The sequence below is a fragment of the Drosophila biarmipes genome, chromosome 2R (assembly GCF_025231255.1).
Source record: "Drosophila biarmipes strain raj3 chromosome 2R, RU_DBia_V1.1, whole genome shotgun sequence".
Lineage (NCBI taxonomy): Eukaryota > Metazoa > Arthropoda > Insecta > Diptera > Drosophilidae > Drosophila > Drosophila biarmipes.
The window spans coordinates 4,028,664-4,044,676 of record NC_066615.1 but is presented as its reverse complement, the minus strand read 5'-3'; the positions used below and the strand labels follow the sequence as shown (position 1 = coordinate 4,044,676).

Sequence of the window (16,013 nt, the reverse complement as noted above, 5' to 3'; positions counted from 1 at the left end):
CCATGTAACTGCCCTTGAATTAGCCAAATGATCAATCAGTTTCGCAAGGCTCCATGTTGCGAAAAGCCCCAAGAGTACCCTGCATTAACATCGATCACTTCAGCTGGGACCCGAAGCCGATGTACCTAGCCCAGAGAAATTAATAAAAACATCTGAGAACCCCATTTTCCCCTGCTGGAGTGGATTTTGACAGCGAACACGCCGCCGCAAAAGAAACAGCGACAGATCCGATTCTCGCACCCAGTCTTGGCGGCATTTTCACTTGGGTGCGACAACGCAGCGGCGGTCGGATAGTGATGAATACCTTTTTAATGAGCGGCTGACACATGCAGATGCAGTGGAGATGTCGGCCTGCGATTTATCATCTGGGAATTTGGGGCGGGAACGCGGGGGCTGGGAGCGGGCTCTGAGATCGGGAAGGGGAAGTGGAAGGGAAACTCCGCCTGAAGCCGTTCCCTGATGCGTGGCATGACCCTAACCTACCCCATCTGAGCTCGGTTGATTGCCAACTATTGTGCGTTCAATTCCGTTATTGGACCTAAACATGCAGAGTTCGTTGGCTCGGAAAAGTCAGTGCCACTACGCAAACACGCGCGCACCCAGAAAAAAAGTCTGTCAGAACTTGAAATAGAGCACTCTCCTTTTCTGTGGAAATTTGCATGCATTTTTAGCTTTCAAAAGATAGTCTCCAGACGGTATGCTACCTTTTAAACTACCAATAATACCAAGACTCTTATAACACTTAATTGTTCACACTGGAATTCCCTTTTGCTCTTTATATTCACTGATATAACTAGTGTTACTCTTCTTTCTGTGTACTGATATGTTCGTGTGTATACATGTGTACACATAATGAAATATTCCCGTGCATAGTTTCCGCACTTGCCAGTGCTCCCCGCCATTTACCAGCTGACCGTACTTGCTTTCTAATTAAAAGTTTGCCCCTAACGTTCGCTTTAAACGCAAGTCAGTTTTTGGGTTTGGTCGGTGGGTGGGGCGCCCCAAATGAACCCCAACCCCTGGTCCCAGGTCCCAGGTCCCAGGTCCCAGTCCCAGCTCCAGCCCAGTCCACCCAACACCCGGGCTTCACAGCCAACTAGGTGCCATTGTTGTCGGGGCCAGCGAAAATGTTTGTTGATAAATAGAATTTATATGTGGGTTCGTGTGTTTACGGCCTGGCCTGGCACTCGTTATAGACGTGCTGGCTTGGCCCAAAGAACGCCGAGGGGCGTTGGGGCGACAGGTGGCCAGGGCAAGGTGCGTTATCTGGCCAACGACGGCGGAAATGGCCTATTGAGCCAGTGTTTATGGGTCATTAGGGTGCGTGGAGCGCTGTCAAACATTCGGCAATATCGGCCAGGTCGCTCGGTAATTAACATGCCTTTGTCCTTGAAGTGAGAGCGATACCGATCGCTTCCGCTCGGTATTGGCCAAGTGCCAATCCGAAATCTGCATGCAAAGCACCCCAGAGTCGAGGAGCGGCTTCGGTTAAACGTGGCATGCAAATAACTTTCTAAACCGACGGCTGCACCTTGGCGGCTTCCTTTTGGAGGCAGGGAGCCGCCGCACTGAGGAAAATGGATGCACAAGTTTTGAAATTGCAAGAGGAACTATGATTAAACCAACATAAAATAAGCGATTTATGAAGTGTGAATTTTTATTTGACAGTACTACTACACAATATTACAATTTTGGCGCACAACTTTAGTGTTAACTCTCTCGAAGCTTTGTGGTTCTCCGAGTGCTTGCCAAAATGCAAATGCGACGGCCAGCACCGGCTCCCGCCTGTCAATCGGCGGAGGTCCCAGGTGTTTGGTCAGGTAAGCAGTAAGTGTCCACTTGACTTCCGTTTCGTGTTGGTTGCTCCTTGGTTCCCGGAATGAAACGTGACACACGCCGTCTCTGGATGGCTTTAATCTATTCGGCATTCGGCAGTGGTATTTACATGCCAGCCATTCGGCCCTTGTTTATATTTGCATAAATATTTACACAGGCCGGCAGATGTGTGTGTGGCTTTTGGCTTTTGGCGCCTTTCCCATTCATCGAATCTGGAACCGCCAGTGGAGGTGGATTCCCGCTGAAGGGGGAGACTGTGGATTAGGGCTCACCCTAGTGCGATCTCATTTCGATTCGGCAACTGGCACTCAATTATGTCGTCGTAATTTCCTGTGCGGCACAATTATATGATGCCTATCGCTATCTCGGCTTTAACCATATTCGGTTTGGCTTATATGAAGCGTGTACAATAAATCTCCAAGCCGACTTGTCGTCAAATTATGCAAATTTCAGTGTGGGCTCAGTATCAGCTGGGGATCAGAAAGAGCCAGCTCCGAGGGTACACGTATACCTTCAGATGTGGGTCATCAACGTATCGATAACATCAGACGAAAAGAGGGTGTCGAAATGAGAAGGGGCCACTACTCGCATTTCCCATCACGCCCACGCAGTTTTGGAGCAGCGCTGGGAAACAATGGCACAACTACTTAGCTGGGCCCAAAGCCCTGTGCACGCGCTCAGATGCAGATGCAGATGCGTCCACTTTGGCCTCTTGTTTGACTTTGCCTAACACTTTGAGCCATACTTTTTCAACTGACAAATACACATTCACGCGGGAGAAAAGCGACAGTGGTGCCAGCAATTCCGACTTGATTGGCTTAAAAAAGCCTATAAATGATTGGTGTCTAGTGAGTTCGAGGGAACTATTGGTAAAGAAATTAGAAGTAAAAGTTACTATATGCATAGGCTTCTCCTTCTTGACACCTGCTAAATATTTGATCCGTATCTTTTTTTCCATTTTTATGCCACTTTAGTAAACATTTTATAGATTTGAAGCGTCGTGAATAAAAGGCAAGTCAGTATACTTTTTAAGGAAAGTGAAACCTTTCTCAAGAATGTACTGTTTTTTTTAAGTGCACCTCATAGCCAGATCTGACGTGAAAATATGCCAGGCTGACAGCCCTGAATTAAGACCTCATTCTAGAGCAAACCTTTCAGAGAAGAGGGACAGGCAGACACGCCTATTTGGGCTGCGTCTGCTGGATTTGGATTTGTTTCACTCTGCGAAATGGGTAGCATGTGAGGCGAAGACGAGGCCCTTTGGCGAACCAACAAGCCCACCGGCGGGGGAGGGGCAGTGTGGGAATGGGCGGCAGACCCAAAGTGCAGCGGAGCATAAAGTGCACTGAGCGCGGATTTATAACGGAAGCTTAGCCCGCTCGAAGGCTCATGAATAAATTAACACAAGAACACATGTATGCTTAAGTGCCTGTGTAGAGGTGAGGGCAGAACAAACACGCCCCAGAACATTGTTCTAAGTCTTGCACCAGGCTACTGGCCATATAAGGCCGTGGAGTACACAGCAACGATTAAAATCGGTCTTGGGCCCATAAACTGTGCAATGCAACAAACGGAGCAACTCCACCGCTTCAGCGGCCAGTAGTGCTCTATGGATTGCTAAACGGCGCGATTGAATCAGATGCGATCGATGCAGAGTCCAGGTTCCCCAAGGAGAAAGAATGAAGTGGAGAGGTTCTTCACACATTTCAGATTCGGAATGTTATGTTTTCCAAGATACCTAAAAGCTTTCGGAACTTTAGTTCTTTCCACTTTCAGCACGAGTGTACTAAATGTGTTTCAAAAAAGTCATCGAGTTCTGAGTTATCAGAACTTCATAGGAATAGTTTTTATTTTAATACTACTTTTGCAGATGAGTATTATAAAAACACCAGAACATAGGACGTGCTATCAAAAACCTTTCGGTTGTTAAGGGTAAGTTGGGGAGTTCACATCACGTCCTCCTCATAGAAGCTGGACTGTGGAGGAGGCTGCAACTTCATCTGCGTGTGGCCAGTTCTGTTTCTGTTTCGGCCTCAGTTATGGTTTCATTCCCAGCCCACGCCCATGTCAGTGGGCACCCACAAGCGGAGCGTGGAGCTCTGGCAGTTGGACATTCGGACAGCTGGACAGTTGGGCGGTTCAACTTTAACTTCGTGTTCGCCGTGTTCGAATGGCAGTCGAAAATTATGGCAATTACTGCAGAGTTCTGTAAATTATTTGCTCTGGCGACCTCATTGTCAACACACACAGCCGCTGGAAAATTCACATCAGCATGTGTGCAAATATTCCCACATGCACTTGCAGTTGCTGTTTAATAATTCGGTGTGTTTAATGCAAATTGAGCGTTTAGCAGCCGTCAGTAGGCAGAGGAAAATGATCAACTAAATGGGTCCGTGACTAGAACAGCGTTCATGGTTAAATTATTTTTGGGTATTGGTGGTTCATCACTAAACTTTTGTCTATCTCATCGAAATCAACGCCAATTGAAGGGGAAAGAACATTTTAAGTTACATTTCTTTTGCACTTAATTATAATTTAAGCCAATAAAAAAAGGTCCTCAAACTCGCCGATAAGTGGTTGATTTTAATATTTCTCCAATAATATACCTTCGTTTTTTCTCGTGTGAGTAAGTGCTTTGGAAGCGTTGAGCAAAGGACCAATCAGTGGGTCACTCATGGCCGAGGAATCCGCTTAAGCTCCCAGGCTCTTATCTCGAGGTTCCGAGACCACAATTATGCCTCGTGGCTTATCGGCGTGAGCAGCCCTCAATTACAGTGCTCGCATAATTATGCCCCTCAAATCGCTCTAAAAGACGGCGCGGGATTCCGACCACATCCAGAGCCCGGGAAATAAATCGGAGCGGGAAGTAGGGGCGGAGTCGGTAGTAAGCGCCTTGTGCGGCTTATTTGTGGGTCGTATAAACGGAGTCCCCCGCGACGGCCACTTGCTTTATTTTATTTACTTTTTATACGCATTTGTGCAATATTTATTTTTATGCCAACTGCAATGGCCGAGTGATAAGCGCTGGACAACGGATGGGACTGGCCGGGAGATATATAGGGCGGCGGGCAGAAAAGGAAGCAGACGAGAGCAGCGACAGCGGAAATTTATGGTCGTCGCACAAAACGCATAATCAGTAAACGACTGTGCCAGAAGGCAGAAGGAGAGCCGAGGGTGGGGCCGGGCCTAACCGAGTGACTGACGGATAGGGAATCGGCTAAGGCTATAGCTGTACTGGATGAAATCCCCCTGCAGGGGAGCTATCATCCACGCACTCGAAAGCGCTTGGATAGAAATGCAAATCGAAGTAAACTTAGCAACTTATGGCTCCTGTATTCGTACACCGCGGGAAGCTAGGTGAAAAACCTGCTAAGAGACTGCTTCGCTATAAGGTCCAGGTCCATTATTTCCCACAGGAAATGTGAAATGGATCCCTTATTTAAGGAAATGTGGAGCAGAAATAAGCTTGGAGTAGACTCTTTCCCAAACGATTATTATTTGTTTATTTATTTGTTTATTTATCTGTTTATTTATTTGTTTATTTATTTATCTATTTATTTATTTACTTATCTATTTATTTATTTACGGACTGCTTGCTTAAAGTTAAGAACTAAAGCAACAGGGATGGGCAGTCATGGCTGGTAAGGCTTTAGGCTGGCTTAAAGTCAACAGATTCAGTTTACTATCAGTCCTAATAACTATGGGTATCATTTATTCATTTTGATATTCTATTCTTAAATGATAAAGTGCAATTCGGTGGTCTTAAAGAACTATTTTAATTTAAAAGGTTTGACGATTTGATTTGATTTCATGAGGAGATCGAGAAGTTGAAGAAAAAGTTGGTGGTCGAAGAAGTGCAAAGCAGTGGAGTAAGATTATTATTTGGGACATGGGTTCGGTGGTTATTATACAATCTTTGTATAAAATGGGTTTTCAATAGGGGTTTGATAACCAGTTTATCAAATTGTCAACGGCCACGCCACATTGTACAATGATGATAAATTTTTAAAAATTCCATTTACGAATTGAAGAATAATTTTTTCGTTTGTTTGTAAGCCCTCTAGTTTTCAGCTTATTTTTAGTTTTTAGCCGCTCTCACTCTCAGTCCTCTGTGCACACGTTAGCTGGATGAGTCAGTGCTAAATTGGTCGCCCAAAGTGCAACGTTTGCACTCAGCACCTTGCCGCCTTCGGCACTATTTCACTGTCAATTGATCGGGCGATGGGATGGCGATGGGCAGATCGGGGGGTAATTGCGGACTACGTTAATTAAAGCCCTGTGATGTCATTAGCTGGCCTTTTGGCTCGTCGTCTGGCTAATTAGGTTTGCATCTAACGCGACGCAGGATGACGACTGCGAGTCCGCGGACGATTTTCGATGGGGGATGGCTGAGGCTGAGGCTGGTGGCCGACTCATTTGCACGCGAGGCGAACCTCGGCGACTGACTTAATTACCGACTGCCAATGGCCAGCTTGATAACAGTTAAATTGATTTTGATTGCTTTATTCGATGCCTATAAATCAAAGACGGAGGAAAATTCTGGGGGCCCGTGGGCAGCAGAATGCTGAGACCGGGAAAAGCGATATGCGCGATGTGGACACCGATATGCCGGGGATACACAGGCCCATATTCAAATCCATCGGTACTGGCCACTGCCCACTTGTCCAGTGTCAACGTCAAACACGAAACGAAACATTTTGTGCGATTAGCTTGTAAGATTGTTTGCAGCTCTTTTTGCGGCCATTTATTCAACTGCAGTCGGCAGTCGGCGGTCGGCGGTCGGCGGTCGACAGTCGGCAACTCGATAGTTAGAGTGTGTAAAACTGGATTGCAGCTGGACCGGGCTAGGAGCTAAAAGCCAAGGGGGCGAGGGGCCGGAGCTGGCTTAGATGTGAACGTAGACAAGCTGGCAAGCCAAAAGCCTTTTGGCCTCACGGTGATTTTCGACTTTTTCTGTTTTTTCGCCTGTGTTTGCCCACTCGAATGCCTCCGAGTGGCAATTTTATCGAATTATTTGCACTTAGCTGCAAATTCAATTGGAAATAACGAGCGGCTTTTCGGTGTTAGCACTGGGATGTCGAGGATACGAATACTTTTGTACGTACATGTTCGGGCACAAGTATCCGAGTCCCCCGAAGCCCCGAAAGCAGCAGGTGATCCCGTGCACTTTGCACACTCATAAAGGCAAACACAATTGATATCTCTGCCGCAGTCTATTTGGGTCGTGTCAAGAATCGCCGCAAGGTGGTAGCCCCCATCAAATGAGTTGAACAGTAGACATGGGTAGGGCAGAAATGCCGCATTTTATGCCCGAACTATGCGTGTGCATAGGTTTAAAATAATATTTGAATGAAAGACAAAATGGTGAGCAAGCAAATATCGCTAAACCAATCGATGACTATTTTATCTATAGTTAGTTTTCCTGAGTGTATTGGTCAGTGCAACTATCTGCTGGGATCACTTTATGAGCTGCCCCTGCAGTTTCTTTTAGCCCATATTTACTAAACTTGGAGCGGCATATATTTTTGCATTGTGTAACCATTTGGAATTTTCCGATAAGCGACTCGAGCAATAGGAAATATTTTGACACTTCTTTATGGGGCAATCTAAAAAGTACGCCAGCCATTCAAAGGCGATATGGAACCCACTTTGTGTGCCAGTGAAGTGAATAATTACCTGAGACTTTGTTGTGAAACCAGTGGTTAGAGTCGAAGTTTGAGAACCAAAACCGGACACAAACTTATCTTCACGTTATTCCTTGCAATTTTAGGCAGAACGAGAAGGATTGCGATGAGGACGACAAGGACGATGGGCTCGATAGTATGCCGCCGCCCCCGAACTACATACAGATCTCCCAGGGCAGGATTCAGCTGGTTCATCAGCCCAGGACGCCCGTGGAGTCTGAGGCTGGAACTCTATCCCTGGAGAGGCATGGAGGCTCTACCTCCGCATCCGGCGGCTGTGATAAGGTGAGTTTTCGGTGCCATAATTAACCCCTTGCCTGGTACTCGGTATCCCCAGCTTTTGGTTTCGATAGAAAGGCACGTAGCGCTTCTGGGATAGACGTAGACCCATCCAATTACAGACAATCAAATCAGCTCGAATCAAATCACAGCCCCGTGTACAGCTATTACCTCCCCACCATCAACTAACCTGGCTCTGGTGTTTTGTGAGTGGTTAACCCAAATTTTCCCCGGCCGGTGGGGAAAGCTTTCCATTGTTGGCGTGTGGAGGAGAATTTTCCCAAAGTGCGGCGGCATGCAAACGAGCTTCTCGGCGAGGCGAACACCTTTGAACTCGGCTCTTCGGTTGAGCCACTTGAACTCGTTAACGTGCCATTTGAGACACATCGCAGCGGCCTTCCAGAGACTGATGAAGGACCCCCATGCGGCAAATAACCTCTTGACATGCGAGTCTCGGGAATCCCGGGTCACGCCAATTTCTCCCCGATTTCTCGGTCTAATTGATCGCATTTAAATGCTGCCAATTACCTGGCCTTTCCCATGGATCGGTCGGATCTCTCCCATATGTTGGCACCGCGGCATTCGAATTCCAAATTCTCGCTGCTGCTCACGTTCCGACTTCCGTGACGTTTTAATAGCACTAAGTATGGCGCATGCGCAGCCGCTGCAGTTGATTTATGGTAGTTGCAGGCTATGGATGGGCCTGGATGGTCCATAAGGGGCTGCAAATGAGCCGGGCAGCTGTGGCAGCCGGGAACGTGGTAACAGCTCCATGTAAATGGCAGTGACGCGGCAATGCTTCCCAGAATTCACTGTAGAGGCGGCCTGGGCAGCTAGGCAGTGTCACGGCTCCTGCTAATTGAACCCACGAATCCGCTCCAGAGGCTGCGTGTTTCGATTACCAAGATGCGAGGGCCAGAGCCGAGCTCCAGCTGCCCGACAGACACCCACTCGCGGCAAATTTGCCAAATGGCATCTCGATTACTTGTGTGCTCACAATGGAGCTGATGCACTGCGTCCACATCCACATCCATGGCTGTCATCAGAACCCAGTCACGTTCTCTCCCCATAAGTTGCTGCCGTGCTTTGAGGTTGCTGCTGCTTTTGCAGTTGCTGCTGCTGTTGCAACTGTGCAGTTTTGCGCTGGCGTCGAGTGATTGAGGAGGGTTCAACGAACTGGCAGCTATTTATTTGCTGTGTTTGCTCAGACTTCTTACCCCGATCCCTGCGCCTCTGGAGCTGCAGCTTCTGGCTCTGATTCTCCAGTTTTCCGATTCCCCGGCTCTGCAGCACATGCGCACAGTTTCGCCAGCTGGAATAGAAGTCTATGGGCCGGCATTGTTGTCGCCGTCTCCATTTCATTGCCTGCATTAGCATATGGATATGTGTGTACCTACTGCTGCTATATTTGCTTAGTCGGAAAAAGTCTCAAAGTGGCAGCGAATGCGTTCCAGAAATCGGTGGGAAGAGTCAAATATTTTTTGAATCAGGGAAAGAATTCTTTGACGGACTTACTGGCATTCAATGGTTAAAGGTGAACAATGCATGTATACTCTGTCATCGACATTTACACATACTAACACTTTTAACCTTTACTCAACAGCTTTAAATATTTCTTTCTGTGTAGTACTGGCAGCTCAACCTCAAGACTGGATAACTTCCTGCCACAAATCATGGCATTCCCGCTTAGTTGGCCAACTCTTTTGGCCATTCATAATCGCGCTTGGATCGTAATCTTTATAAATTCTCCCTCGTTACGGCAGAACAACAAAAATCAATTTGTCTATTGCGCAAAAAGGCCGGACTGAAAACAAAACCCATACTTCAAAGACAATACAGCCATTTTCCTCAAGCTATAAAAATTATTTTTACAACTTCCACAACTAATATTAAGTGTTTAGCAAAACAGAAAGCAGCGAAAAAGGTATAAAAATCCATAAAAGCAAACTGGTGTTTTACGAGCGGCGGCGTCGCATTAGCTGCTTTGTTTTTGTGATTTTTGTGTTGTCTGTCCGAGCCGAGAAACATTTGCTGGCCACTTTTAGGCAGGGGAAACTTTGAAATTGCCATTTCCATTTCCTGCCCACGCCCCCGCCTCCCGACGACTCCCTGTCGTGTGTCATGTAGGTATATCGACATACTTATGTCGGTACATGAGCTCTAAGTAGCTGATCTTCTGGCCGCTTTTCCCCTTCGGTTTCAACTAGAAAAGTCGGCCTTCTGTGGCACGTCAGCCTTGCTCTCGGTGAATTATTGGCCGTGCACACCTGCAACTTGGCCACCTGTCCCCACCACTGGCCCCTTTTCCCACTTTGAGCCCACTTCTGTGCCCCAGACCTTCTCCTCGTCGCGTGCGGATTAAGCTGAAACTCATTGTGCTTCACTTTTCGGTCCGAATGCAATGTTGCACTCACTCGGAAAATCGGGATTGTGCCCAAAAGAGTTCAATGGTTGGCTTTTTACATCTCGAGTCCCTTTCTGTTTTCGCTGCTGCGACAAGATCGTAAATTAATTTCAATTGCTATTCGTTTCTGTTGGAGCTAATATAATTATTTTTCTCGCACCGCTGCGAACAGTGTTGTCTCTGGCAGTTGCTGCTACAAAGGGCTTATTGTACCTACTTATGGAAGGTTAAAAAAACATATGATACCCTGCAATTAGTGGCAGTTTAGACTTAGATCGCTTACTATTAGCTAACTTAATATGTATTATTTTTTGTTTAATAGTTGTATTATTTAACAAAAGGATATTATGTGAAAAGACATACAATTAATTTACCAATTTATCTTAAATTAATTGGACTCTGCACTTCTAAGATAACTTTAAGTACTGTTTAAAACTGGAAAACAATGCTTTTGGGCAGCACCTAAACCGCTTTCAAACACACCGCACTCACACCGAAAACCATTGGTTCACTGGCCAGATATGTACACCTGGAAAATCGGAGAAAACAACCATGCACATTTTCGGCTAGCTTTAACATCTCTTTTCGGGAACTTAGCCGTAGCACTTAGCCATCTTGCGCTGCTTCCTGAGTTTTTGGTTTTTCTGTTTTGTTGTTCTTGCAGGATGTGTTGGAGAAGCGAATGATTGAAGTTGAAGGCGCTCTGCTGCGTTTGCAGGAGCAGTTCCAGAAAGTGAGTACTACTCCTACGGAAATGTATCCGTCTATCCATGTACATACATATCCATCTCATCTCCATCTCCTGCCCTGCCCCTGAGAAGTTGAGATGTTATTACCCAGCCCGGACGTTGCTCTCGAAATGAACTTTGAATTTGATGTCGCCGGAGTTGGGTGTTCGTTGCCCGTTCCCAGGCATTTTAATTTCCTGTGCGGTCAGCGTGTGAGAGATTTTGTTCGGGGCAGGGGTCTCTGGGTGGGGTGTTCCGGGGTTTAGATGGACATGGGGGTCATTAATCGTGCTCAGTCGTTTGCGCTCTGTGCGGTTTATGTGGTTGGGCCGCCCAACAAGGTCGCCAGGCCGGGCAATTAAAAGTTACGAGCTTAAATTACATGCATATGTAGCAACACCAACATCAAATTATCCGACGGCAGGAGTAAAAGGCACAAGGCCCCATGGAGACAGGACTACAGGTCGGCACACACCCTAGTTTATCGAAAAAGAAACGTAACTAAAGCAAATTTTACAAAGTATTTTAGTTTTAACATAACACAAATAAGAAGTTCAATGCTTAAGAAAGTTTTAACACGACTCTGGCAGAAACCTAGCTTGCAAATTGGCCAACAAAAAGTCTCATAAGAACGTCTTCGAAGAACTGGGGACAGGATGCTTCGACGGTTTATTACCGTCGGACCACTCGATCAAAGCCCTTCCAATGGCAAATCACAATCTAAACTGTCATCAGAATGGCCGAAGGATGCCCCTTGTCGGCCCAGAAGAAAGTTTAATGGCCGGAACTTTCCGGCGGAAGGAGCTTGGTTTGGCATACGCATTTCCGGCTTTAGGTAATTGAATTTGATAACAAAAAGAAGTAGGACGAGGCAGAGCCCCGAAAACGAGTTAACTGCCGGGGTTTATGGTGTGAAAAGAAGCAGCGTGTGGCCTCGGCTTCACTGGCATCCATTCCACACCCACACCACTTTTGGCCAATGATTTCCGCAGCCAAATGGCCACCCGCCGCCTGCTTTCCTGATTTTCGCAGGAAGCGGCGGAGACAAAACGCGTCGAGAGGAAAAGTGGAAAGTGCTTTCTGCTCTGCCTGTTCTGGCCCGTTCTGGCCATTGGCTGATTTTCTATGCTTTTGGCAGGCGGCCCAGCTCGCAGCAGAATTTACGAGTGCGGCAGTGGGAGCTGCCCCGACCTCCCATTCTCCGCCTTATCAGCTCGCCAGGCTGCAAGCGTGGTCCGTGCATGGGAATCCGATTGCTGCACTCAAAAAAACGATCATTGAAGAAAGAAAAGTTTCGAATGATTTAGGTAAAATTGTAGTCTACTTAAAAAGCCTGTTATTAACCAAATTATTTCGGTGCAAAGATATACTGCCAAAAGTTATATAACTCAACAAAAATAGTACATACAAAATGATTCAACTAACATTCAAACATATCTACGAACCACTATTAAATTACCCTAATCAGAATCAACTTTTTAAAGCAATTACAAATGAGTTAGGTCAATACGACTTAGTCTTTTTTCCCAGTGCACGGGCATATGCGGATGCTGTCTTTTGCACCACAAGGAGCTTGGCCAGGAGTGGGGGAAGTGGGCGGAGTGGATACATGAGCTACCGTTGCCGCTCTCCCGACTTCCAGCTCTTTTTGCAATATTTCTGCACTTTATCTGTCTGTAAATAACGATTAACTATGCTCGCTGCTCCCTCGGCTGCTTTGCGCTTTTCCGTGGCATTTGGTTTTGCTTTTGCCACTGTCCTTCCTTTTCACTTAGTCAAAGTCCCTCCCCCACCAGGCAGCTGTGTGTGTGTGCTTTATTGTTATTGGCATATCAGTGGCTCAGAGGAAATGGAAGGGGCGCACTCAAAGAAACATGTATACTAAATAGGAGAGACACTTTGGGATGCTGACTTCACATAAAATGTATACGGATGTGTAAGAATACGGATGTGTTGCTAGATACCAAAATCGCCGGTTGTATAAACGTAACGTGTGTTTTAAATTGACTTAATTTCTTTCAGCGTAAGGGGAAGAGCGAGCTGGCAGTCCATTGACAAGTCGGGCCACCAAAAGTGTGAAGGTTGCAGAATTCTTTTTCGACTGCCGGAACCAAAAGTGTGAGGAGCGAGGCACGAAGAGGGTTCCAGGCAGGCTTAGACAGCTTGTTGGCCATGTGGCATGCAATAAATGGCACGATTCGATGAATATCCATCTTCCGATTCGGCATGCCATACTATCACCATCATCATTCTCGCTCCCAATCCCATTACCAGGCCCACTTTCATCATCGTTCTCATCTGATTCTCATTTGCCCGAAAGGAAAGTGTGGGTGTACTTTAGTGTAATTGATTCCCAGGCCGAGAACTCTGCGATTAGGGTCTCCTAATTGGTAAGAAAGCCGTTCTTCAAAGGGTGCTATCCCCCAACATCCGTTGCTGGGCTACCGCTTTCAAGTCTTCCATCTTCATCCGGCTCGAATTGCTGACAGTTGCCGTTTTTTACCAATTCCTTTCTGTTGCAACAGCTGAGCCCTTGTCCGTAAAGTAAGGCACATAGCAACACGACATTTAATCCTTTGTCCCTCAAATATTTGTGTTTGCTGTACGAAATGCTGGCAAACAGAGGGAGGAGGCAGATGACTAAACGGAAGTTTTGTTTATTTGTTTGCCTTTAATCAGGCGACAGATCAACAAGCCAAATCTGAATGGATTGGCATGTGCTAATGAAAAGTTGATTTAAGGCGGCCGAAGGGGGAACTGAGGAGTTGCACAATGCCAACTTTCGCCACCAGCACGTGCTCAATTTTTAATTCCGTGGAAGTCCAGCCCCTCCAGTAGTCTCGCAGCCACCCCGCTTTCTCCTCGCTGCCCTTGGAAATCTGCGTCTTTAATAAGCTCAGCTGCATTCAACTCAAGAAAATGGAGAGCGCCAGTGGAAGGGGGAGATTGAGGACAACACAGTACAGTAAAGCCTTCCTAAGTTGTATCCAAAAGGTTAAGGTTTACCTACATAGAAAAATAATGAGGTGAATTTATTTGGACATGAAAAATTTTTAACAACGAAATAAGCAGCATTGAGGAAACCATTCCGCTAAGGGAGACTTTTGAGGTCTTGAGCTCCCAGAAAAGCTCTACTGTACTGACGAAGCAAGGGGGAAAAGAAAAACTGTCGCTGTCAACTGTCAAGGAGGGGGCGTGGTCCTGGTTTCGGACGATGTCTCTTGAGTGGCACTTGTTCCGCTCACAAGGGCCATCGAAGTGAAGGGAGATGGCTCCAGGAACACGACGAAGGCGAGGAACTCGCAGCATGGGCACTTTTTATTATCCACATCAATAGAAGGGCCTTAGTACCTCCCATCAGCACCAGCATCATAATCATCATCATCTTCATCATCATCAGCAGCGTCTTCTCCTCCAACTTTTGAATTGCTAATAATTTTGTCGCAAGCGTTTGATGGTTTACTCACTCGGAAATAAAGGCACCACCGCCATCATTGCTGCACCACCTAAGGCCGTTCCCACTCCGGTTGCAACCACCCAGCCGTGGATCCCGGTCCGGAACTAGAGTTATATACATAACTGAATTGTAGCCATAAATTTAGGGTAGGTCATGCCCCTCTGGAGTGTAATATTGTTGCACATACTTATTGCTAGTGCCCATTAATGCATAGAAAGCCACCCTTTTCATGCTACCCCAAGATCCTCGTTGAATTTTTAAAGCCAGACCAAGCCGACTTGATGATTCATGCGCCACCCCCCCAGAGCCGGCAAAGAATTTCGGAACTACCACCACTATGCGGCATATGGGGAGGTCGTCTCTTCAGAACCCCTTGACAAAAAAGTGCAATGCAATTAATTTTTTCGCGAAACTCATTCGGGGCAGGGGATAGCTCCGACCCTCCCACTCACACATCTACACACAGAGAACGGATGAAGGCTCTTGGGCTTTCCAAATATTATATTTGTTATCTTGTTGTTATTTTTAAGCTGTATAATAAAACTGGCTTTTGAATACTTTTTCATTTAGTTATTTTCAACAGTTTTATTTATACTAAAACTATTAGAAATAATAATAAGCTGTGTCGATCTTATATTATATAATACGGTAGTATATCGATGCGATATTAGTGAATATTTAATGACAATGCTCTTTTTGGCACGTGTAGTTTCGGTTCGCTCCGCTTTCGGCCTTGCTCAAGCGACGTTTTAGTGTTTGCATTTGACGCAGCGAATGGATCACCACCAAGCCCAGTACATGCTCGAGTGGCAGAGCTAGGGTTGTTCCTCTGCCTCGCATCTGCGAAATGTTTATTTTATTGTTTACCCATCTCCCCCCAGTACCACGGTCGCGGTTCATTAAATTAAAAACGGCCAATTCGAGTTATTCGAATTCGGAGTAATACATCAAAAAGCATCGTCGCTCGGCGGGTGGGGGTGGGGGTGGGGTGTTGTTTTGCCGGCAGTTGCAGCTGATCGAAGGGGTCGCGGAGAGGGGGAGAGGGGGAGGGGAAACAGGTTCGCAGCAGCTGTTCTCTCGGAGAAATGCGGCGAATTCGCCAGTCGCTCTCTCACTTTTTCGAGCGAGTCCAACGAGGGTTGTTTTCGCAGTTTCTCGCTCCTCGGGTGCTTTCTTTCCCTTTCATCATTGTTTCACCGGCTTTCGGAGCAACACAAATGTCCGCCACCGGTCGCGTGTTTTCTTGGAGTTTTTTATTTTGCCTCCCGGAATTACATCTTTTCTTCTAATTTGCGCTACGTTGTTTGCTTTTTGCCGGAATTTATTCCGCTGTGGGGATAGCTGTCTGGTCCTCCCCCCACTCACCACCCAGACACTTCTCCGGACTGCAACTCGGCTGTTATTTGTACGCCTTTGTGGTCTCGGAGTGGCCCGAAGTTTGGGTGCCGGCAGCCAGAAAAGCAAATTAAGGAATCACCAACGTAATCCCACTCGGAATGGAGTAAGCGCAGCAACAACAGGGAACCAAGATGGTAAGAATCAATTGGAGGGTTTCCGGAGTTTCAAAATGGACGAGGCCACCCGCCGTTCAATCTGCATGTTAATTAATAATAAGCATGTTCATA

General features: G+C 46.6%; 1 protein-coding gene across 5 annotated transcripts in view; it reads left to right on the top strand.

The window, feature by feature from the left end:
- LOC108029610 (uncharacterized) overlaps positions 1-16,013 on the top strand; it is a 36,651-nt gene that overhangs the window by 12,980 nt on the left and 7,658 nt on the right. For 2 of the 5 annotated variants that reach the window (XM_050888197.1, XM_017101990.3), the window contains exons 3-4: positions 7,607-7,805; positions 10,868-10,936. In XM_050888197.1, coding sequence (XP_050744154.1) covers positions 7,607-7,805; positions 10,868-10,936 — 268 coding nt within the window. Of the gene's footprint in view, positions 1-7,606; positions 7,806-10,867; positions 10,937-15,603; positions 15,921-16,013 lie in introns of those variants that run through there. The other 3 variants (XM_050888198.1, XM_017101991.3, XM_050888199.1) reach the window with 2 other exon arrangements.